Source organism: Phyllobates terribilis, unplaced genomic scaffold, assembly GCF_046119375.1.
Source record: "Phyllobates terribilis strain yellow unplaced genomic scaffold, ASM4611937v1 Scaffold_9__5_contigs__length_417890890, whole genome shotgun sequence".
Taxonomy (NCBI): domain Eukaryota; kingdom Metazoa; phylum Chordata; class Amphibia; order Anura; family Dendrobatidae; genus Phyllobates; species Phyllobates terribilis.
In genome coordinates, this window is record NW_027362769.1 from 257,216,151 (window position 1) to 257,242,660 (window position 26,510).

The 26,510-nt window shown below is 43.1% G+C and overlaps 1 protein-coding gene across 1 annotated transcript; it reads left to right on the forward strand.

The window, feature by feature from the left end:
* The first annotated feature begins 1,043 nt into the window (after positions 1-1,043).
* Positions 1,044-26,461, forward strand: EEF2KMT (eukaryotic elongation factor 2 lysine methyltransferase). The gene is made up of 9 exons (XM_073647799.1): positions 1,044-1,251; positions 4,437-4,553; positions 6,036-6,092; positions 7,299-7,379; positions 10,501-10,602; positions 16,769-16,902; positions 23,434-23,705; positions 24,847-24,996; positions 25,988-26,461. The coding sequence occupies exons 1-9, from the start codon at positions 1,201-1,203 to the stop codon at positions 26,092-26,094; spliced, it is 1,071 nt and encodes a 356-aa protein (XP_073503900.1). The 5' UTR covers positions 1,044-1,200; the 3' UTR covers positions 26,095-26,461.
* Positions 26,462-26,510: the final 49 nt, after the last annotated feature.

A 26,510-nucleotide genomic window follows, 5' to 3' on the forward strand; every position in this document is an offset into this window, starting at 1 on the left:
ATTGAGGGTGAGGGGTGCCATGTGTACCAGGATTGAGGGTGAGGGGTGCCATGCGTACCAGGATTGAGGGTGAGGGGTGCCATGCATACCAGGATTGGGATGAGGCGTGCCATGTATACCAGGATAGGGATGAGGGCAGCACATAACAGGATGGGGGAACAGGATTGGGGAGCACAAATACCAGGATGGGGGCAGCACATACCAGCATGGGAGACCATATACCAATAAAAATGTTTGCCACCCGGGCGTAGAACGGGCTCAATAGCTAGTACATATATATTTGTGGTGGAGAGAAGAGGGAGGCCAAAGGCCAAATGATAGACATCCATAATTATAAATATCGAAAAAAAACTTTATTATATTAATAATACATGCAAATTCAGTGGAATAAATAGATACATACAAAAAATTCAAATTTGAAAAAAGAGAGAATGCCGCACAGGGAGAGATATGCATTTATATGCACAAGAAATCATCCTCAACAGCCGGGGGAGCTGGAGTTGCGTGCACTGCCATGTCACCGCAGACCTGTCTGCTGAAAGTGATGTCATGCCGAGCTCCCTGCACTGCTGCTTCATGCCATAGAAGAAACAAGCCAAGGTAGTGTAATAATATTAACACCCCTAATATTTGTGGGTTTATATGCACCTGTATGTGTTGGTCTGCGTGTGTATACATGCACGTCTGCCTGTGCATGTCGGTGTGTATGTCTGCACGTGTGCTTGCCTGAGTGTGCATGACTGTGTGCGTGCGCACGTGAAGGAATCCACCATGGGGGTATCATACTGTGTTAGGGGGGCACTTTTATTGGCATTATACTTTATGGGGCAATAAAAGAGGACTCTGGGACTTCAGCAGGAGGAAAATTACTATGTAAAGGGCTGGAAAGTTGTGAGATCTGCCCTTCTGTGACCCCCCATTGGGAGGGGGGTCTAATTAGATCTTCTGTTATGGGGCCCCATGACGTCTATGTACGCCCCTGCCTGCAGGGGTTCTTGTGAACACTCCCAATTCCCAGCCCTTTCCTTAGTGGTAGGTGATTGGCTAGATCTGCCCGGTTAAGCGCACAGTCAGTCGCCAGCCCAGGCCAATGGCCGCACTGCCTGTACATAGCGCACCTAGAGCAGCGCGCAGAACACTGCCTGCAGCACAGCTGACAGCCGGCTCCGCCCACACCACACACGTGACTGCTCACATGGCATGACGTCAGCGAAGGTCCTTTCTCCCACCAGTGCCTGGTGCTGCTGTGAGGTACTGTACGGCTGTGTGGCCCCGGGGGTGCACGGGAGAGGGCGGCGCTCAGCTTCTCCGCTGTCGGACATGACAGCTCTGATATAAGTATACAGGAGTCTGGTGCGGTGTGACCTGCGCTGTACCGCACCACTGCGCAGGGAGAGTTGCCACAGTGTGTATACACGCAGTCAGTAGTCGCACTGTTAGTGTTTGGGAGCAGCAGAGCTGGTGTTCTGTCACTGTGTGCGCGACTTCATTACCCCATGCAGCAAACTGACAGGGGCAGATGTAACTGTCTTAAAGAAAAGAAAAACTGTCTGTTGCCCCTAGCAACCAATCCGAGAGCAGCTTTCGTTTTACCAGAGCTTTTTAAAAAAATGAGAACAGTGCTGTGATTGGTTGCTGTGGAAACAAAGGCATTCCATGGCTCTGCCCCATAAGAGCGGCTCCATGTACTGTATGGTGTGCTCTATGGAGGCTGTTACATCTGCGGCTTCTGGCTCCTCTAGGACAGCCGAGAAACTGAAGAACCCTCCAGACTGTAATCAGCTGATGCTTAGGAAACCTGGCGCTCATCTTCCCACTTTTGCACCATAACTACTGTCTATGGGGCTCTATTCACACCTACGTCACACATATAGGCCTGTGTAAATGACAGTAGTATACTACTAACATTAAAGGGGTCCTCTGGTGAAATCATGTTGTCACCCATCTGCAGGATATCCACAGGATAGGTGATGACTGCCAGGGGCCTGCACTGATCAGCAAGGTGAGGAACTTGTAACCCCTTTACAAGATGGAGTAGCAGGTCAGACACCTGATCTCTGCTCCATTCATCGTCTATGGGGGGAAAAGCCAGGTCCCCATAGGGAATGAATGGAGCAGTGGTCGTGCATGAACACTGCAGCTCCATTCTACCAGTCCATTCTGCTGATCAGTGCAGGTCCCAGCGGTTGGATCCTACCTCAGGTATGCTGTGGATAGGTGATGGCTTCTTTTCATTGAACAGCCCCTTTAAGGGGCACACACGCCTGTTTGGAGTCACTTAATTCCTGGCAATCAGTGGGGTCTTCTGAACAAGCCACCCCTGATGTAAACTGCAGCACATCGCCAAAGTTACTAGTATGAACAGAAGCCATGACAGATTTCTGATCACAGCCTAATATAAAAAATCCTCTCGAGCCTCATTCAGACGTCCATTTTTTTTATCTTGTACATTAAAAAAAAATTACCTTTTTCTGCTGAATCAGATTTAACTCCAGTTTTAGCCAACTGTATTTCATTTGTTTTTCTCTTAAACAAAATAATCCATTTCCAAGCCTCTCCTACCCATTAACCACCCGGGAATTTTTCATTTTTGCACTTTCATTTTTTCTTCCCTTGTTCCAAGAGCCATAAATAACTTTTTTATTTTTCCATTGACACAGCCGCATGAGGGCTTGTTTTTTGCAGGATGAGTTGCACTTTTTAATGACACCATCCATTTTACCATATCATGTACTGAAAATGGAACAAAAATTCCAAGTGCCACGAAGACCTACAACTCTGTCATTGTTTTCTGAGTTTTGTTTTAACGGCGTTTTTTGTGCTGTAAAAATGACTTGGCCACGTGAGTCTTCAAGACAGTTTGCTCTACGGTGATGCCAAAATTGGCCAGATTTTTATTATTTTTATGTATGCCGTATTTATTGTTATCTTAGTGGTGAAAAAAAAAACATTCTGAAAATTTTTCATAAAAAATTGTCAGCATTTTCTGAGATCTGTAACTTTTATTTTCTGTCGATAAAGCTGTAGGAGGACTTGTTTTTGGGGCGCTGAGTTGACATTTTTATTAATAACATTTTGGGTTACATATGATGATTTGATCGCTTTTTATTGAATTTTGGGGGGAGGTTCAGCAACTGAAAAGCCGGTTGTGGGGCGTTTAGCGTGCACTTTCAATAACTTTATATTTTGATCTGACTTTTTAGACATGATAACAAATATATTTAATTTATTTCTTTTAAATGGAGAAAAACAGTGATTTGAGTTATTATATATATATATATATATATATTTATATTTTTTTTTATTCTTACATATTTTTTTTAGTCCTCCTACAGAACTTCAGCCTCTGATTGTTTGGTGAATTATACTATATACTGCAATACTACTGTACTGCAGTATGTAGAGTAATTACAGTCTCCTATGGAGGTCAGTATGTGACGGACCTTCACAGGAGGACCAAGATGGCAGTTACAGGCTCAGCTGTCATGGTACTCCATTGGTTCCCAGCGATCATGCCAGTAGGGGAAGTGGGGGGGGGGGGCCCGTGATCAATGGAAGCTGGTATGCACTCACTGGCAATAACCTCATTATAATGCCATAGTCAGAGATTGACAGTGGCATTTAAATGGCTAAACTTCAGCGATCAGATCAAGCGCCAACTACTGCGGTAACAGGCAGATGCCAGTTGTGTAACACAGCCGGCATCTGCCTGGGATGAGGCAGGTTCAGCTTCTGAGCCTGATTCACGCTTCCCTTAGCGACTTATTATGATAATGTACATCATTAAGGTGTTAAAAAAAAAGATTTGATTGGGGGAGCTTGATCTGTAACATGAATCAAAAATGGACGGTTCCGTTTTTCTTTTTCTCAATGGATATTTGCTTCACAAAATAGCACAGATATGTTACCTGTCCCATAGACTGAGCAAAATACCCAGACAAAAGCCCCACATGATTACCGGATGTCTTTAATTAAAGGGCTCTCTATGGGTGAACGTTGCTCCTTGTCCTTCTTTGTGTCTGTGGGCACAGTTTTATAATGGCACAGAGCATCAAGGCAAGAACATTGGTTCCTGGGAAGGGGAGAGACAATGATTACCACTCTGTGGCCTCTCTACCTAATATTAGGTGCAATGTAACTAATGTGGGTACACACTAATAGAAATATGTAGTAAACTAGACATTCAGAGTCGTTGCTCAACATTAGGTCCAAAGATGAAGCACACAGAGCCGGCTGTGCTGGTAGCTGTGAAGACCATCCTGGTCTTCATCGTTCTCACATTGTAACCCTATTTTACAGTAGTGTGGAACCCCTTTAATAAGTAAATTGGTACAAAAAGTAACTATGGAAATCCTGTGTACAATGTGTAAGATCACTGACATTTATGATAATTACCTTTAATTCTGCTCTTAAAACCATATTTATCTCTCTGATAGATGGATCTTCAGTTGCCTTCCAGCGACCAAGTTATGGACCCCACTCAAGCAACCTTGTGTGATGCCTTCCAGAGAGACTTTCTGTGTTGCAGGCGTATCGGATCCTTGCCATGGAAGGTGACATTCGACCTGATTGCCTTGTTTGATCAGCAAAGTTACCGCTCCTACTTATGGGGACGGAGTTTCTTCACCCATCAGCGGTGGATAAATATCCATCAGATCCCCAGCTCTAGTTTACAAGCCTCATGTTAGTCAGTGAATTGAAAAGATGTCTTTTGTGATGGGACATTACTTCAGTAGGGGCACATTCACGCATCCATTACCTGTTTTTCATCCATCAGAAACGGAACGTTTCTCTAGCACGTGTCATCCTTGTTTTTCTCAAACCGAAGGAGGTAAACGCTGAACTTTTTTCAGTTGTCACATAGCAATGTATTAATTAAAAATGGATCAAAAACTGATGTAAAACACTACTTCCATTTTTTTTTTTATCTGTATTTAACGGGAACCTGTCACTAGAAAAAATGCTATTAACCTGCAAATATGGGGTTAATCTGCAGGTTAATAGTGTTACTAACCTGCCCAGTGCCCGCACTTACCCAAAGGCTGCGGGGAAGAAATGAATTTTATTCCCCCCGCATCATTCTGGTTTTGGTCATGGGGGCGGCGCAGGTTCAGTCATCGCTCTGAGTATACAGAGCAGCTGCTGTAACCGTCCCCCCGGCACTGACTGACAGCCGGCCGCAATGTAGAGCCATTGTCAGTCAGGGCCGAGGGCGCGGTTACAGCCGCACCGAACAGGTTAGTAACGCTATTAACCTGCAGATTAGCCCCATATCTTGCAGGTTAATAGCATTTTTTCTTGGTATAGTTTCCCTTTAACAAATTTCCATTAATCTTGAATGACAAAGTGTGATCCGCAAAAACAGATAAAAACAGGACAGGTACTGAGGTTAATGGAATGGCTACATGGATTCGGATGTGTGAAAGGTTCCATTAAATTCTATGGGTCTGAAAAGAGGACAAAACAAGAATGAGAAAAATGGATGTGTGAATGCAGCCTAAAGAGCAAATTCTATTGATCCCATGGTAAAGCCGTATCATACTAAGACCCACCTGCCTGGGAAAGGATTGTTCTCTATTAATACTCTTAAAGGGCAGCATGGTGGTTCAGTGGTTAGCACTGCAACCTTGCAGCGCCGGGGTCCTGGGTTTCAACCCCACCAAGGACAACATCTGTAAGGAGTTTGTATGTTCTCCCCGTGTTTGCGTGGGTTTCCTCCGGGTTCTCCGGTTTCCTCCCACACTCCAAAGACATACTGATAGGGAATCTAGATTGTGAGCCCCAATGGGGACTGTGCCGATAATGTCTGTAAATTGTCTGAATTGTAAAGCGCTGCGGAATATGTTGGCGCTATATAAATAAAAAAATATTATTAAAAAGATTATTACTCTTAATACTAAAAAAGCTGTTATTAAGAGTGAGCATTAGAGTCGGGGATCCCTGCATTCCTAATTTGCCCCAAAGCAGAGGACGAAGCAGAGTCTCTGCAGATTGTGCCTATTTATTTGATATTATCACATGCTTCCCTTCTCCAGGAATTGGACCATCAATTGAGCCTACAGCCATCATTTGCTCTCAGTGTTTTGGGAAAGGTAAGAACATACCTCTGCTAGTGATCGTTACTGATGTCCTGTACTTTTCATGAAACCAGCTTACAGCACTAGCTGTGCTTCAGTCTTGATGAAATGTACATAAATGACTGCTGCATCCCGGTGCCTGCATGTTTGTATGCTAACAATAATCTGTATAAGGCCACGGCCCCATTATTAGTATTTGGTCACTATTCGGTCAGTATTTTTTCTCAGGAGTAGGTGATAAATGCAGAATTGGTGACTTGTTTCTATTATACCTTTTCTCTGATTGTTCCTCACCTGGTTTTGGCTCCCACTCCTGAGAAAAAATACTGACCAAATACTGATAGTGGAGCCGTGGCCTTAGAGTGATGAAAGGGGTTGACCAGGATTTTTAAATAAAAAAAAAATTGGTTATAATGCAGGGAATTTTATAAAGGATCTAATAATCTGCAGCTTCGGTAGCCTCAGCTGTTGGCACAAAAACCGGTGGGCCATTTCACGTACACATAGTCGACTTGTCATCACTGCAAAACAGTTTAATACTTGACGATCCAACAGGGCGGCAGGGAATTTGCCAGACAAGTATTAGTTTTCTATATTTTTTTTCCTGCCTTGTGCCTATGTTTTAAATATTGTGGACAACCCTTTTAATCCTTAACCCTTTAAAGGAGACCTTTACTAAGGGGGTGTTTACCTGTACGCAATCCGAAGTTAGCCTTACACAAGTGGGAATATTTTTAATTAAAAAATGGTCTAAAAAAAGCCCTTCTGAAGTCAGTGACATAAGGGGTACTCCAGTTAGAGCAAATGTCTATTTTTCTATAATGAAAAGTTCTACAATTTTCAATTAAAGCTTGGGCATCAATTCTTCATGGTTTTTATGATATTTGCCGCTGTCATTCATTAGAAACCTCTATTGTTTATACAATGGCAATGGTGGATACAAATCGTCCCATGGTTATACGATGATCACATAGCTCTGCTACATGGTACAGTAATCGCTCCATCACATAGAGTAAACCGTAACTGCTCTTCCTCCACATAGCCTTTTCTAGGGGACATGGTGATCCCTCTAGAAACTAATCACACTATTGGGTAATTGTGTCTCATGCAGTCAGGTCATTGTGGAGGTTGCAGTTCTATTCCTAATAAATATAGTACAGTGCTGGTCTATGGTAGACTATGTATTACTTGGTTGCTAATGAGTGCTTTTCTTCTTCACAGACCATCAATCATCCAGTTTGTCAAAAGTGCCCGCCATCATTACAGTACAGAAGACTATTTTTGTCTGAGTTAATCAAAAAGGTGATCATTCACATTGTACATTTTGGTGAAAGGAGGTTCCCAGCTCAGAAACTGCTGAGACCATGTAGAGCCAGATTCCCGCCTGCAATCTTAAAGACCTTGTCTTTAAGGAGCTTTAGGGTTACCAAACGAATTGCAGTGTTGGTTATGGGAGTAAAAGAAAGTCAACTTTGGTTATGTGAAAGAAGTGCACAATTTGTGTACATTAGTCCCTCAAAGTCCCACACCCAGGGACGCGATTGACATTTCACTGATGTTATGCCACTGTTATCAGTTGTGCTGAATAGATGTCAGGTCTTTTAGGGTGGTTCTATGCACAGGATTTTGTGAGAAATGGTGCACTTACAGATTCATTTGCATAAGAATTCAAACTTGTTTTTTTTAGCCATGAAATATCCATTTGTGGCAGAAGAGTTATGTTTGAACTTGTCTTTTACTACCCTACCAGCAATGTATAGATTGCTGGGCAGGGTAGATTGTTAGATTGGTGATACTAAAACACCGGCCAGGTTGCCTTTAAAGGTTTATTCCCACAATCACATTATATTTTACACAGCACAGTAAATGCATATTTATTGCAGACCAGGCTTTACATGAATATTCTTTCTTGTACCTTTGTTTTTTTTTCATCACCATGTGCCTATCTTCACAAAGCTGAGTAGGCATCCTATTCTTTTCTGCTAAAGCTACATTTCCCAGCAGAACCCTTTTTCTCCTCAGTGCTGCACACCCCTCCCTCCCCTGTGTGATCATCACTGAATGGTGGCTCAGAGCTGTGCTGGAAAGCAGCTGACTGATAAATGTGTACAATAGCACTGGCTCCCAGCACAGCTCTCCTATACTGTTCTCAGCTCAGCACCATCGACCACAGGTATTTGGCACATCGTCCAGCTAATCTATGTTTAGAATACACTTTATTCCTCTGTACACTGTATGGTCCTGTACACAAATCTGCTTGAAGGTTTTTATTTTCTGCCGTCAACCTCAACATAGCTACATGTGAGTTTTGACATCATTGTTCTGTTATGTGGGTTCAGCAGCAATCATTTGCCCTGTTCTCTGCTCTGCCTACACATCAGAGCTTGTTATAAGCCGGCACAACAGAGCTGGGCTGTGTCTGATGCCTGCTGATGACAGATCAGTGATGTAAAGCTGCACTCCTGGTGTTGGCTTACAAATTCTGATGTAAAATACTGAACATGTGAATGTGGCCTTATCACACACAGCTCTGCGGAGAGCGGCCATTACACATCACACTGGTAATGCCCCCTTAATTTACAATAATCTCTGGAGGCCGATTCTCATGCAGTTCAGTGTCTGGCCCATAGTCCTAAACATTTCATTTACATATACAAAAAACTTGGATTTTTTCTGGAATTAGACATCCTATCGCAGACATCAAGGTATCATTTTATTCAGCTTCCTACGACCTACATGCCCATATAGACGGCCTAGAAGGGAGCCTTTAAGTGATTTATCAGGTGCTTTCACTGTAAAATGGGCAGACCACGAGTTAAAGCACCACTCCAGCCTGTTTTTTTTTTTTTTCAGTGCTGGAGTGACGCTTTAAATCTACGGCCCCTGCCCCCGGTCATATATTCGCCCTCCGATGTCTTCATAGTTTTTTCGGTGCCGCTCCGGCCCCCCTGCACCATCTTGTAACAGTAGTTTCTGATTGGACGGAAGTCAGAAGCTACGTCACATGCTTTCAGTACAAGTCTATGCGACCCAGAATGAGGCTCTCATAGACTTGTATTGAGAAGTGACCTCCAGCTCACTGCATGAAACACTGGACCTGCAGGCAGGTCACTTTTCGCTGGAGACTGACCGGAGTGACGCTGGAAAATGATGAAGGCGGCGGCAGGTGAGTATCAGACGGGGGCAGGGAACTTACATTTTAAGCACCACTCCAGCAGTGCAATAAAATAAAATGCTGGAGTTGTGCTTTAAAGGGAATCTGTTAGCTGTTTATGCTATGTTATCTGAGAGCAGCATGATGTAGGGGCAGAGACCCTGATTGCAGGGATATGTCAGTTACTAGGCTGTGTGCTATTTCAATACAATCACTGTTTTATCAGCAGGAGATTATCATTAGAGGACTAGGTATCTGTGCAAGTCAGTCAGGCTAATCTGTGTAAATCTGCCCCCACCACTGACAATGCCGACAATAAAGAGTTTACACAGGGAGCTGGCAGTCAGGGGTGTGGACAGGGTTATACACCTCAAGTTAACAAAGCAGCTCTTCCTCTTCCAGTCTACTCTGTTATAAGGAATCTGTTAGCTATGTAATCTGAGAGCTGCATGATGAAGGGATAGAGACCCTGATTCCAGCGATGTGTCACTAGACTGCTTGGTGCAGTTTTTCTAGAATCCCTGTTTACTCTGTTGTAGATGTAGTAGTGGTCAGAATACTGAGCGGTGTATAATCCTGCCCACACCCCTGACTGGCAGCATCCTGTGGCCGCCAGCTGCCAATCATTAGTGAGGGCCCATTTACACAGATCAGACTGACTGGCTTCCACTGGCAGTGATAATCTCTTGCTGATAAAATAATAATTGTATTGAAACTACAGCCCACAGCCCAATAAGTGACACATGCCTACTAACATCTTGCTGATTGACAGCGGGGAGCCGGCTTTCGATCAGCATGACATCGGCAGTGACGCCCTGTTGACAGAGCAGAGCAGAAGAAAAAAAGCTGCTTTGTTGATGTGACGTCACTGAAAGCCGCAGGAGCAGTCCGTTTCCACTCTGAGCCAGCAGAAATCGGCGGCGGGCAGAACAGGCAGGACGTTAGCAACTATCTGTCTGTAAGTTCTTAGTCCCATAGGGAGAAATTAAGCAGTGTCCCGGATAACCCTTTAACTTTATATGGCTTTGTTGTATAATGATTAAAAGTAAGACGCTCCGTAAATCTGCTGTGCTGCGCAGCAGATGAATCATTCTTTGTTTTCCTATATTCTACACATCGTCTATGAATAAAACACGTACATTTCTCTGTGGGTACAACTATATTGTTTCTATTTAAATATGAAGCTGCATAGTGAAGACGTATAATGTGCTGAGAATTATACATATTGAAGATAATATTAAGGTCGTAATTCTTCACTCTTCTCTGCAGCATGAGCGTACAGGAGCAGAACCTCTGGATGATTTATACAGTGCATTGGCGGAAATCTTAAATTCAGAAGACTCTGCAGTTTGCTACAAAAGCTACTGTTTGGTAAGTGGTGGCGTGTACACTAATGAGAGGAACAATGAGGCAGCAGTAACCTTACTGGAGGCAAGAATTATAACCTACAGAGACTTCTCGTCTTTAGCTTTACATGGTGTAGGGATTCACGCTCTCAGGAAAGCATTAGATAGCATTCACACAGGCAATATGGCTTGGTCCAAACATGCAGTTTTATTGCTTTTATAAAGCTCTTAGGGATTCAAAACCAAAAACGGCCTCTTCTTGACACACAGATATAACATCAAATAAACAGTTAATTTAGCAGGGCACATGTTAGTGCTTTCTTCCGGAGCAAACTTCATACACAGAAGAGGCCCAACCCCACCAGTCCCGGTATTCCCTTTAGCCTGAGCTCCAGCAGCTTCCAGCTCCAAACAAGTGTTCAACTCTGGGCACAGTTCACACTGAATAGGCTGCAGCTTCCACCCAGTCCAGTAGACTGCAGAGCTCCAACACACAGACTGCTCAGCTTTCCTAGCTGACCCATGAATTCTCAGTTCAGAGAGAGAGACCCCAGCACATCTCTCTGTGTCTTCTACAGCTCATATTTTGGCTGGTCACTCACAAGGAGCACACTTGACTCTGCTTCATCCTGCAGACTGACACCCCTAGTAACACAGGCCCCTGGTTCTTAGTCATTGCAAGTCAGGTGCATCTAATAAAGACCAGAAGTGCTAGGATCTAACCCTGTCCTACATGGCTTTGCCACATATCCGCCCCCTCTGTCCAAATCTGAGGACTGGCCACCATCTTACAGCACACAGAGTCTACAGGGCTCTGCCACCTGCACATCATGCACACAGGCTCTGCTGCCTATGCATATTACAAAGACACTCACTGCCTACAACATGCAGTCAGTCTAGTACTAGAAGCAAACCTACAAGACACCCAACTCTTGTACTAGTACCATACTGCTCAGCAGACACAGCCGCACACACAGCTCTTCTACACATGCCCTGACGCTGGTCTGTGCTCAGTACGCTACATCCTCCTCTCTAGCCAGTACAGTGAAAGGAAAATCTCGACCAATGACAATAGCATGCAACAAGTCCTTGACCATTCTCACTTGGTGGGACACGAACCACAGTCTGAGATTCATTATAGATCTTTATGCACCTGGTAACTAGTTTGTTTTTGTAGCTTGTGCAATGTCTTTACTAAGTCAGTTCATATGTGTGGGATGGATTACCGTCTCAGAAATGTCTGCGTTGGAAATCGGACACTTATGAGTCCCAGCACAGAATGACTGTTCACACCCAGTACAGGCTCTCGGTGCACCCTTCGTGTGGCCAAACATTTAAGTGCACCTTCTCACCTACTTGTTTCCTTCTATCTCTGGCTCTCTAAAACCTGATCTGTCAATCAAAGAAGAAGGGATGGAGATAGCGTGGGAAGGTGCACTTAAATGTTTGGCCCCCGCCAAGGTGGACCGAGCGTCTGTATGTGGTTTGAACTCTGTCATTCTGTGCTGACATAACCTTAAAGGCACTATGTTCACACTGTGTTTTCTTGGGTGATTGACAAGAGTATTTTTCTATAGTGTAAGACAAAATCAAATAGTATTCACCCTCCCCAGGTCCTGGTAATGTGAGCTGTTGATGTGTCATCACCGCTATAGCTAAAACACTGAGATTGGAGCAGAGAGCCCGTGCTGGACCTGGGGAGGATGAATATCATCTGATTTTGTTAATTTACATTACAGTAAGCCACTTTTCTAAAAGTGGAGATCCCTTTTAACTAAATGTATACGGCTGTGAAATGATTGTTCACAAGTTAATTATTTCTTATACAGTTGTTCAGCTATCCACGTCTATCTAAGGCCTAGTTCACATTTATCCTGCGCTCTTCACTCAGCATTGCACTAGAGTTTCCATCCAAATCCCCAAAAACGGGGTTTCAGACAGAGCCTCTAACCAAGCCATTCAGTTTATTAAGGCAAAGTTATTTCCGTCTCCTTTTGGCTTCGGTCCTGCGGTGTGTGCCTTATTTTTAGGGAGACAACATAGCATGGTAACCTATGGTTTAGTGTTGGCCTTAAACAGATGGGCACTGCCAGAATGGAGGCCAAAGTGACTGTGTACATTATTCTACTAAATGGCTTCATAGAGATTTAGATGCTGACTGAATGCAGTCCTCTATCCTAGCCTAATATGTATGGTCACTTTAGATGTGGTTTACGTTGTGAATGTTTGTTTTTTTACAAATTAAGAAATAAAACAGGTGAATTTTACCTGTCATTCAATGTAAAAGAAACCAGCCCCAATGGTTGCCTGCGTGATTTTCTTAAAAAGTAACCGTCATTTTAATTTTTATTTAATAAATCAATAGCACACATGACAATAAGCAACTTTGTAATATATCTTATTAGATATATCGGATTCTTTCTCCTCCTGGATTGATCTTTCTCTGTTAATACATGGTTAAAGGGAACCTGTCAGGTCCCCCGTGACCCCAGATCTACCAGCAGTTGGGTCTGTATACATAAACTCCCAGCCTAACAGTCCCTCTATGACATTACACACATAAACAGATCTTTAGAAAAAGTATTTCTAATGTCCATTTATGATATATAAATGAGACTTCACCTCCGATCATGCGCAGTGCGCCTCTCTGAAGCTGGCACGTGAACACCCGGCTTTAGAGGCTCAATGTAGTGAGGGAAAGAAGCCGCGCGCATACGTGAGGTTTGTACAGCTCTGGCGATGACACCGGCACTTGTAAGCCGTGTTATGACACCCACAGGGACCTGATAACATGCTAAGCTGGCTGACTAGTCTGGGGACACTAACGCCCCATGGACTAGTCAAAGCCCTCATTTACATATCATAAATGGACATTAGAAATACTTTTTTCTAAAGATCTGTTTGTGTGTAATGTAATAGAGGGACTGTTAGGCAGGGAATTTCCCATAACAGATATAGGAGAGGACAGTTGGTGCTCATAAAATTCTATGGAGGAGGGGAGCAGCTACAGGCAGAAACAGACAAGTTCTCCTAAAACGGCAGATACAGTTCTCCATAAAACTTTATGAGCACTAAGTGTCATCTTCTATCTCAGTAATGGGAAAGTCTGTATCTGAAGACAGATTTTACCCTTACATTGACAATTTTGAAAATGCGTTTTGAGAATGATAGATCAGTCATGGAGGTGAACGAAGCAGATTTCTTATATTACAAAGTTTCTTACTTTCACGTGAACAATTGATTTCCGAGCAACCGGTCACTTAAACCTCTATATCAGAATTTGATGTAGCAATCATTCCAAACATTCACCTTCTAAGATTTAATGAGTGTTGCCTACAGAATGCTGAATCCTGGCTTTTTTTTGCACCCATGTAAAGAAAATTAGTAGAAAATGCAGTCAATGCTCGGATGCTTCACTCTCAGTAACATAATAATATGGCTGCAGTGCAGTCTAATTAATCAAGCTTTCCCCATTGTGACTTGAGAAAAGGGCTCTTACTGTTATGAATTTCAATAAATAAAAGATACCCTTACATGCCTTCCAAACCTCTAAATAAATACAATTATGTAGGGCTCGGGGCATAACTATATGCGGCATCCCACATCACTTAAAGGGAACCTGATAGTGGATACATGCTGCCCCATCCATCATGTATCCGACATAGGCTGTATGATTTCAGCCATGTACAGTGCTCAGCATAAATGAGTGCACCTCTTTTGAAAAGTAAAATTTTAATCAATATCTCACTGAACACAAGAACAATTTCCAAACTTTTGACAAGACTGAGTTTCACAGAACATTTTTTAACCCATAACATGAAAGTAAGGTTAATAATATAACTTTCATTACAAAATCTTCAGTTTTATTCAAAGTGGTTCATGCAAAAATGAATACACCCCACATCAAAAACAACTACATCTAATGTTTTGTATGATATACATGATTTTTAAGGACACCACCGAGTCTTCTAGGCATGGAATAAAGAAGTTGGCGACATATTGCAATATCTTTTTCCATTCTTCAAGAATTACCTCTTTTACAGCCTGGATGCTGGATAGAGAGTGACTCTCAACTTGTCTCTTCACACTTTCCCAGAGGTGATCAGTTGGGATCAGATCAGGAGACATACTTGGCCACTGAATCCGTTTCACCCTGTCTTCAGAAATGTAACAGTGACCTTAGATGTGTGTCTGGGATCATTGTCATGTTGGAAAAGTGCACGTCTACCAAGGGCACAGAGTGATGGTATCATCTGCTCTATAAATATAGAGCAGTATATCTGTGAATTCATGATACCATCAATGAAGTGTACATCCACAACACCAGGAGAAATCATGCAGCCCCACGTAAGGGCACTGCCACCACCATGTTTCACTGTAGACACCATACATTTTTTTTCTACTCCTCACCTTGATGCCATATAGTTTTGAAGCAATCAGTTCCAAAAACAAAAAAAACATCGATCTTGATCTCATTACTCCAGAGTATAAAGTCCCAGAAGTCATATTTTTCAGCATGGGCATATTGTAAGCTGGCTTTTTGTGGGCTTTAGGAGAGGCTTCGTGGACGACACCTATGCATGCCATTCCTCTGCAGTGTGTGCTATATTGTGTCATGGGAAAAACTCACCCCAGTTTGGCTTTCTACTTTTTTAGCTAACTGCATTGACCTTGCTTGTCAATTTTCTTCAACCCTTCTCATCAGAAGATGCTCCTGTTTAAGTGTTAACTTCCATGGCTGACTTGGATGTCTCTGAGATAGTTACAGTTCCATTTTTGTTACATTTTTGTATCCATTTTGCTACAGTTTTCTGACTGATAAGTAAAGCTTTGCTGATCTTTCTGAAGCCGTCACCTTTCTTGTGTAAATAAATGTTTTTCTTTCTCCGCGCTTGTGACATTTCTCTACCATGTGGTGCCATTGCTGACAGCATGAAATTGGAAGGGGTTTTCTTTCTTAAGTAACACTCTTTAATAGTCATCTGTCTTCTGAACACCTGTTTAATTAATAATTAGACTTATCTGTGGTTGAAATCTTAATTAGAATTTTGAAGTCTAAACTCTAGCTTTGCTCCTAAGACTTTCATTGGGGTGTTCTAATTTTTGCAACATGGTCTTGAATGAATGTTAGTAAAATTACTTTGAGTGTGCAAAATAAAAAATGTTGTTTTCAATCAATGGCCCACATTTGTGGGAGTATTTTGTAGTATGGTGTCCTATCCCAGAGAAAATGTTGATTCTGAAAGGAAACAAGGTTTTCTAGCAAATCTGTAGGTGTGTACTTATTTACGCAAAGGACTGTAGGTTTGACTCAATCACTCTGGCGTTGCAGAGAAAAACATAGTTTAAAAGCTGGCGGGGGACCAAGTCGCACTGGAAACTAGTCAGAAAGACACCTGCTTCCCTGGAGTGTCAGGTCTTCTTCCTGTATGCATGTATAGGGAGAGACCTGTCAGTCATGGCTGAAATTATACAGCTATGAATAGGGCAGCATGTTTTCCGCTATCAGGGTCCCTTTAAAGAAGTTGTACACTACTTTACATTACCCCCCCCCCAATGTATCACCCTGGGGCCCCTAAGACTTTTTGTAAATACCTTCCGTTGCAGATACTCCCTGTGAGCGACGGTATTGGTGGCCGCTCACAGGCATCACGTGACCCCACGCTGACGTCACGACAAGTGAGACGTGACTCAGCGCTGGGTTCCCCGCGGTGGCTGCTGGGTTGTGGGCGGGGTTACCCCCGCATCACACCCAGCATCCACCACGCGCTTTCCCAATGACTGTGGAGAGGCAGAGCGCGCGGTGGATGCCAGATGTGACGCGGGGGGTAACCCCACCCACAGCCTGGCATCCACCGTGGAACGCAGAAGTCAGAGATCCCCGGCTGCTGCCAGCACTTGTCGTGACATCAGCGGATGTCAGAGTCTGCTGCAGCGGGGGTTACGTGATGCCTATGAGCGGCCAGTGATGGCGCCGCTCACAGGCAGTATCTGCAACTTAAGGTATTTACAAAAAGTCTTAGGGGCCCCGGGAGGATACATGGGGGGAATATAAAGTACTGGACAACCCCTTTAATGTCAATATCATTTTGTAATTTATGGTCACATTTGGTGACCATTTAGGTGACCGTTTTGAGCCCTTGTTGTAGATCATAGAATACCTTTCCAGTGTAATAAAAGTTGCTTTTCAGCCTACAGGGGACCTCGTAACATTATCTGAAAATGTTGCAATGATCTCAGGAGGAACCACGGGCCTAGTGACATGGGAAGCCGCTCTATCCTTAGCTGAATGGGCAATTGAAAATAATGAAATCTTCAACAATCGGTAAGCAAAGTTTTTGTTTATTCCACTCCCTTCACTAAATATCCTCTATATTGCTTTTGTTTAAAATAACCGCTGCCTAAATACTGTGGCTCTGAATTTGCAGTGATTGAGTCAATTAGTCCAAATAGTAGAGACATAGTCTTAGATAGATTTGTGAAATTCTATAGGAGTTTTTTATTCTACAGAGTTGAAGTTATTTCAGGCCTAAATCAAGATACACTGCTCAAAAAAATAAAGGGAACACTGAAATAACACATCCTAGATCTGAATGAATGAAATATTCTCATTGAATACTTTGTTCTGTACAAAGTTGAATGTGCTGACAACAAAATCACACAAAAATCATCAATGGAAATCAAATTTATTAACCAATGGAGGCCTGGATTTGGAGTAACCCGCAAAATTAAAGTGGAAAAACACACTACAGGCTGATCCAACTTTGATGTAATGTCCTTAAAACAAGTCAAAATGAGGCTCAGTATTGTGTGTGGTCTCCACGTGCCTGTATGACCTCCCTACAACACCTGGGCATGCTCCTGATGAGGTTGCAGATGGTCTCCTGTGGGATCTCCTCCCAGACCTGGACTAAAGCATCCGCCAACTCCTGGATAGTCTGTGGGTCAATGTGACGTTGATGGATGGAGTGAGACATGATGTCCCAGATGTGCTCAATCGGATTCAGGACTGGGGAACGGGCGGGCCAGTCCATAGCTTCAATGCCTTCATCTTGCAGGAACTGCTGACACACTCCAACCACATGAGGTCTTGCATTGTCCTGCATTAGGAGGAACCCAAGGCCAACCGCACCAGCATATGGTCTCGCAAGGGGTCTGAGGATCTCCTCTCGGTACCTAATGGCAGTCAGGCTACATCTGGTGAGCACATGGAGGGCTGTGCGGCCCTCCAAAGAAATGCCACACCACACCATTACTGACCCACTGCCAAACCGGTCATGCTGAAGGATGGTGCAGGCAGCAGATCCCTCTCCACGGCTTCTCCAGAATCTGTCACGTCTGTCACATGTGCTCAGTGTGAACCTGCTCTCATCTGTGAGGAGCACAGGGCGCCAGTGGCGACTTAGCCAATCCTGGTGTTCTGTGGCAAATGCCAAGCGTCCTGCACAGTGTTGGGCTGTGAGCACAACCCCCATCTGTGGATGTCGGGCCCTCATACCACCCTCATGGAGTCGGTTTCTAACCGTTTGTGCACATTTGTGGCCTGCTGGAGGTCATTTTGCAGGGCTCTGGCAGTGCTCCTCCTGTTCCTCCTTGCACAAAGGCGGAGGTAGCGGTCCTGCTGCTGGGTTGTTGCCCTCCTACGGCCCCCTCCACGTCTCCTGGTGTACTGGCCTGTCTCCTGGTAGCGCCTCTGGACACTACGCTGACACATACAGCAAACCTTCTTGCCACAGATCGCATTGATGTGCCATCCTGGATGAGCTGCACTACCTGAGCAACTTCTGTGGGTTGTAGAGTCCGTTTCATGCTACCATGAGTGTGAAAGCACAACCAGTATTCAAAAGTGGCCAAAACATCAGCCAGAAAGCATTGGTACTGAGATGTGGCCTGTGGTCCCCACCTGCAGAACCACTCCTTTATTGAGGGTGTCTTGATAATTGCCAATAATTTCCATCTATTGTATGTTCCATTTGCACAACAGCATTTGAAATTGATTGTCAATCAGTGTTGCTTCCTAAGTGGACAGTTTGATTTCACAGAAGTTTGATGTACTTGGAGTTATATTCTGTTGTTTAAGTGTTCCCTTTATTTTTTTTGAGCAGCGTATATCAGAATAATCTCTCTTCTCCGGGTACAAGAAGAATTTGCCTTGATTCCACATTTACTTTGGTAGAGCTAAAAGCGTCAGGGAGTTAAGTGTAATTTTCAGCAAATTTTTCATGTTGAAATGTACACATGATGTAATTGTGGCTGCAGAGCAAAATAAAACATTTTTTTTTTTTTTAATGCTTTTATGGAATGTAACGTACCTATAGGTCATGGTCGGGAAAGAGATCCCAATAAAAGCTTCAACTCAATCCACAAAAAAAGCAAGTCCCCACTCAGGTCCGTCATCTCTCAATGGAAATATAGGGGGCTTCCACAGTTCTGGTAGCACAAATTCTCTAGAAAAGCGCTATGGATCCTCGCCCCTCCCCAAAAGAAATCCAGCTAATTCAGCGCTCCCAAATCCAAATGCCCCCCCCCCCCCTCCCTTCTGAGCCCCTCAGTGTGCCTACACCATATTTAGCATCCACATGTTTAGCATTTCTGTAGCAATGAGAGCACACTTAATTTACGGGGTCCATGTCTCCAGAAGCACGAGCTGGGCATAATGTACTGGACACTACATCATACTGGGCACTAGAATGGCTGATTTGCAATTTTCACACTTCAACATCCTCTGCTGCTTATTTCTGGAAAACACCTATGGAGTCAAAATTGTCATGACCCTTTTAGATAAATTCCCAGAGAAATGTAATTTCCAAAATGCAGTCACTTGAGGGGGGATTCTGCACTTCTGGCACATAGGGGCTCCGTATATGGAGTCTGCAAACTATTCTATGAAAATTTTTTCTTGAATAGTCAAATAGTGCTCCGTCCCTCCTGAGTCTCACCGTGTGGCTAAGCAGTACTGTACAGCCACATATGGGGTATTGCCACATTCATTAGAAATTGTGTGACAATTTATGGTTTAATTTTTCCCAATGTGCAAATGTAAAAATCTGGGACTAAAACTAAATTTTAGTGATAAAAATGTAATTATTCTTTCTTCACCGCCCAATGGTATAAAATTCTGTGAGGCACATGTGGTGTCAATATGATCACTGAACCACTAGTAGTTTGTAAAATGGGGTCACTTATGGGGGGTTTCTGCTGTGCTGGCACCTCAGGGGCTCTGCCAATGTCACATGGCACCCTCAAACCAGTTCAGAAAAATCTGAACTCCAATATGGCGCTCCTTCAAAAGTAGTTTTCAACCAAATATCGAGTATTTGCGTACTCAGGAGAAATTACTTAACAAATTGTATCATTCATTTTCTCCTATTATCCCTTTTGAAATTTAAAAACTTGGGGCCAAAGCAACATTTTAGTGGAAACAATGGTAATTTTCCATTAACTCCGCCCAATGTTATACAATTCTGTGAATCGCCTGAGGGTTAAAAATGCTAAAACAACATTTTTGTGGGAAAAAGTAAAATTTTCATTTTTTTCTTCCACATTGTTTTAATTCCTGTGAAGCACCTGAAGGGTTAATAAATTTCTTGAATGTGGTTTTGAGAACTTTGAGGAGTGCAGTTTTTCAAATGGTGTCATTTTGGGTTATTTTCTGTTATATAGGCCCCTCAAAGTCACTTCAAATGTGATGTGGTCCCTAAAAAAAAATTGGCTTTGTGAATTTTGTTGGAAAAATGAGATCCAAGGGGAAACGTTTCTTCTCGTGGCGAGTGACATGCCAAGCCTTGCAATGTTTCTCTGGAAAATTAAGTATGCAGATTGTCTCTTCGGAGAGGAAGAGGATGAGAACTCTAGTGCCACCTATTGGAAGTAGCTATCCTAACAGTTTTAGAATTGCTACTTCCTGTAGGTGGCACTAGAGTTCTAGTCCTTTTCCTCTCTGAAGAGACAATTTGCATGTTGTAAGGCTGAGTTCACACGATGCGTATTTCATGCGTTTCCGCGGCGTTTTTGCAGTTGCGTAAACGCCGCGGAAACGCATGAAAAACGCATGGTAGAAGGGAAGCAATGTTCCCCAATTGAAATCCGCATGTGCTGTGCCCATGATGCGGATTTTTCCGCAGCGTAAACGCTGCGCTCAAAAATCCACAGCATGTCATTTAATTTTGCGGAAACGCGGCGTTTTCGCCGCCATTGACTTGTATTAGAACGCGCCAATTCCACAAGACTGCATCTGTACTTGCGTAATTGGTGCGTTCTAATGTGCGGATGGTACCCGAGTGTGGAGGAGAGGAGAGTCTCATCCACACCCAGGTACCATTAAAAAAGCTGTAAAAACAAGAATAAAATAAAAAATATATATATACTTACCATCTGTCGGCCCGCGCAGCGCTCCTGCTTGCTTCCCGGCACTTGCAGTGAGTTGTAGGACCTGCGGTGACGTCAGAGTCATGTGACGGGTCACGTGACGCTGACGTCGGCAGGTCTTTCAATTCAAAGTTGCCGGCAGCCGGGAGAACGGAGTGAGCAGGACAGCGCGGGCCATCGGAGGTAAGTATATACACTCTCTCGGGTCACACTATATAAATCCATGCTGTTTGCATGGATTTATATAGTGTGACCTAGTTGTCAAGCACTTTCCAGGTGATGCTAAAATCGCCTGGAAAGTGCTTGTCAATCTGCATGCGGAAACGCATGTGAATCTGCATGTGAATCCGCATGTATTCTGCAGGAAAAACGCATGCACAATCTGCATGCGTTTTTTCTGCCAGGGAGATGCAGAAATGATGCAGAAATTTTCTGCTTCATTTCTGCATCGTGTGCACATAGCCTAAAAATGAGAAATTGCTGATAAACTTTTAACCCTTCTAACTTCCTAACAAAATATATTGTTTAAAAATGATGCTGATATAAAGTAGACAAGTGGTACATGTTATGTATTAACTATTTTGTGTGATCTAACTCACTGGTTTAAGGGCATAGAAATTAAAAGTTTGAAAACTGCGAAAAATTTTTTTACAAATAAACGCAAAAAATATTGACTTCAATTTACTACCAACATAAAGTACACCGTGTCACGAATAAACAATCTCAGAATCACTGATATATTTTGAAGCGTTTTAGAGTTATTACCTCATAAAGTGACACTGGTCAGTATTGTAATATTTGGGCTAGTCAGGAAGGTTAAAATAGGCTCGGTTTTGAGCGTTGCTGCTTATGATTTGCCAGCATCATACAGGGAGGAAAAAAAGTACACATCCCCAGTGAAAACTGATTACATCGATTTGCTCTACAAGTCACTATTACATCCTGTGCCCAGTTTAACATGAAGGATAGCAGATTTGTTGAAATAAATTCTATATGTGATCATACACTTCAAAGGGGTTGTACCCGGTTTGGACTTAATACCTTATCCATAGGAAAGGGAATAACTTGCAAACCACTGGGATCCTCATCAATTCCAAGAACTGACCTTTAAGGCAGGTTTCACACATCCTGATTTTTCCAGTAGCAAAAAAACCTGTACTGGAGATGTCCGTGTGTGGCACACGTGTAGCACACGTACCGGCGCCTGGGAATCAGCGGTACAGATAGCGCTGTTCCCAAGCACCGGGTGCTGAACGCTGCCCTCATCATTGTCCCTTGCTTGCGCTGTGATCAGCGCAAGGGAAAATATTGGGAGTAGTAGTAGTCTGCTCCCGCAGTATCCATGTGTTAAAATAAGAATAAAATAATAAAATACTTATACGCACCTGTCCAGAGATGTCCCCCACTGTAATCCTCTGACGCCGAGAAGCCGGGGAGGAATGAGCTGCTCCAGCGAGCGGGCCCTAAGCTGTGCTAGGCTCAGGAGCGGTGTCCTGTCACTCAGTGAGAAGATTTTATTCTTAGTTTTAAACATGGACACTGCAGGAGCAGACTACTACTACTCCCAACATTGTCCCTTGCTGGTGCTGATCACAGCTCGAGCAAGGGACAATGATGAGGGCAGCGTTCAGCACCCTGCGCTTGGGAACAGCGCTAACTGTACAGTTTCCAGGCGCCGGTACGTGTCACACTGATGACACATGGATGTCATCCGTGTGTGATCAGCATGGGACATTTTGCGGACTGTGCGTGTAAAAAAAAAAAAAAAAAAAAAAAAAAACGGACATGTCTGTGTGTAGAGCACACGGTCCGTGGAAACATACTGACGTGCGCAGACCCATAGATTTGAATGGTAGTCCCATTGAGAATGAATGGAGCGAAAGTGCCATGCCTGATCGACACTCTTTGCACATGGGGATCTTTAGATGGGGGTCCCAGTCAGAACCTCAGTTGGAAGTTATCATTTGTCCATCCAGTCAAAACAGGGCTTTGCAGAGCCGCATTCCTGGGATCGCAGTCGGACCCCCATTTGTAATTTTGGGGAAAACCCTTTAGCTGAATGACCATTTCTCCTGACACCACCACAATCATGGATACTCAGCCTGGCTGGGTGTGTATGTTTGTATGAGTGGTGAGAGAGAAATCTAGTATGCCCGATCCTGCTTTTCTCAGACATCTACTGCCTGGTGGCCTTTATGCTTATATTGTCTTTAGCCAATAACAAAGAAATCAGTCAGTTCAGCCAAATTTTGGCTGTGTACCTACACCCTTATACTTCCCCTCTGGCTTCACTTTGTAAATCTTCCCTGATCAATTTCATTTTTATGCAAACTATTACCTGAAAATGATTGTCCCAAGCATTAATGATGATGCAATTATCTGGTGTAAATACCCCTTGTGATATGATTTGGCATAGACATACTAGATATCCACGTGCTGTATTTTCCTACTTTTCTAACAATTTAACTTTTGTTCCCTGTGTTTTGAGAACGATTCTAGAACTCGGGAGTGGAGTTGGTCTGACCGGACTGGTCATATGCAAGAGCTGTTATCCTAAGAAATACACATTCAGTGACTGTCACCAGAAAGTCCTTCAGCAGCTGAAAGAAAACATTTGGCTCAATGGCTTTATCCTGAGCGAAGCGCATTCAGTTACCAGCGAAAACCATAAGACTGTTCTATCAGTAACTGAGCTCGACTGGGAATCTGTTACCGAACAACAACTTCTTCACCTGGATGCCGACCTGGTTATTGCATCAGGTACTAACCACCTTAGTAAAGCTTCCTTCAGATACACCTTAGGGCCCCGATTCATTGACATGTTCACTCAGGCTTAATGCAGGTAAGTGCCACCTCCTAAATTAAGCCTCTCTTACAACTACTCTGAGTGGGAGTTGCATCAAATTGCTGAATTGCGCAAAAAATTGCATCATTTCAGTGAATTTTACACCAGCGTTCTAGCAAAAAAAAAACCTTGATTAATTAGGCACCTGGTATTTTAAAAATGCTCGTAAAAAAATATACATATACACTATAGATCATCCATTTTTGGGAATAGAATTTTTCTACATTAATTTTAATGCTGCTTTTTATTTTGTTATATTAGTAAAATGTGTTTTTTTTTTTGTCATTTTTAAGGCCTAATGAGAAGCATATGGGGAAAAACACTGTCTAGAGCATGTAACTTTACAAAAAAAATTATATAAATCATATACGTCATTAATGCCGGTTTAACAAATCCATATTTTGCAGTCCGGGTATGGATGGCATTCCAGTCCCCCGATCTGGAGTAGGTAGCCTCATATAGGCATGTTGAGTGGACCTGCGGATAGATCAGAAGTCATTGTCAATACACTGACATGTGAATGCATCCTAACCCCAAAAACAGCACCAAGACCCAGGGTTCATTAAGACTGTGCGAGTTGCGCAAACGTTTTGTAACATTTCAGAGTTATTCAAGAATTTTGCCGCAAACTATTTGGTGAATCAGGGTGCTCACCTGCATACATGTTATTCAAGGGAATTGGGCAGAGAGAAGCCGCTGGGGACCTGCCTGTCCAATTAGTCTTCATACGGCTCGGTCCCCGGTATGTTTTTCCCTAAAAGGCCGCAGTGGCAGAAATGATACAGCCAGTGTCTGATGCTTGCTGCATGTGGTTCAGGCATTATCTGTCAGGTTCCCTTTGAACAGGTCAAGCCATTGAAGTAAATGTGCTAGTTGTGTGATATATGAACTGACCTGGTCCGTTACAGAACGTGGCTGATGATCATCCTGAAGGGGAACCCCATTTATTTACTCTGAATTCCCTGACAAGTAACCCTTTTAATAATTACATGGAAACGCACTTCTGCATGGGAGTTTTAACATGTCCATGTTACCCATATGTTTTATTGTTTCTAGATGTTGTGTATGATCCAGAACTCATGACTTCTTTTTCAAGAGTATTAAAGAAGCTCTTCCATTGTACAAAAACTGGAGATAAGTTAGACGTTTATGTAGCCTCCACCATTCGTAATCCTGACACCTACAGACTGTTCCAGACGACATTAGGTAAGCGATTTGTGTCTTATTGAAACGACTGGTTGCAGTTACTTTATGAACACTCTGTATTAGAGATGAGCAGTTCATTTCACCCTAGCCTGGTCCAGCATCTGGTCTGGTCCTCTGTGGCAGCCGGTCTTCACCATAAGCGCCAGAGGGGCCCAGAAGTGAAGGTTGACTGGCATAGACGCCTGACCAAGGAAGTGCTGATCAAATTGCTCATTACTGCTCTGTATGTACAGAGTACTGTTATAACCATGTCTAATTAACACAGCACTGTGGTGAAAATGAGAAAGGGACATATTGAGATTACTTGCAGCAGGCTATGGCTAATTTACTGGATCCAGTAAGCAAAAAACGGATGGCTGATTAGCGGATCTGTTTTCCATAGACTTCAATGTTAAAAAAACGGATCCAGCATAGATCAGTTTTTTTAAAATTGGAATAAAGTTGTTGCAAAAAACTTTTGCCAAAGGATTGCTGCTGGATCTGTTGTAACTGATCACTACTGGACATGTGAACACCCCCTAAGGCTGCACAGCAACTGTGGCCACATGACTATTTGGCATAAAGCGCTGACAGATTGCAAGTTGCAATTAACTTACAATGGAGACTTTGAAGGCAAATCAATGTGTGACTTGCGAATGAAAAGCCAATAATACTGAATCTCTTGCAACAGCTGCAGTAGGTTGTGGATTATATTATTTGCCCTCATTGACAATCACTGGCTGCAAGTAGAAGTGCTGCACCTATTGCCATGTAGTGCTAGCATTAGGAAGTGTCGGTCACTTAAATGCCGTTTTTCCTGTATATTTGGGACAATGAGAATGACATGATATATTCTATGCGATGCCCATGATGGTAACTGAGGTCCTTAAGCATTGCTCTGCACTGGTCATTATGTGTGATGCCACTTGTTCTCAATCGTAGTGTTATAGGTGATGACAATCCTCTGTGCAATTTACAATAATGTCTTTTATTCTTCTTTCTCTCCCACTAGATGACACTGGGCTAAGCTGGCAAGTCCTTCCACACCACAGGAGGAATATATTTGCATATGATAAAAACTGTGTAGTGCAAATTCTGAAACTGACTTTAAAAATGTAGATATCTTTCCAAGAGGTTGAAAATGGGGCGTATAAAATGAAATTCTCCAACCAGGTCTCATTGGCCTCCATTGTATGGATCCTCGCATCTCTGGGACAGTTTTCCAGTAATGATCTGCACAGTGTTACACAGATACATACAAGCTGCTGCTGGTTGGCTGCTCTCAAGGAAACGCCTGTGACTATAGAGGAGACACGTACTGAATGACGAGGGCAGGCTGGCACAACGCACAATCTGATTACCACCATGGTTTGTTTTAGAACAATAAGCGACATGATTAGGGTTACACAGAAATTGCCGACAACCTTAATGTTACTGTGATGTAAGTCTCTGAATGTATTATTAAAAAGTTTTATGCTCTCGAAAATCTGGGAAATCAATTCATGAACGTTTCAGAAAACACACTGTATGTAGCA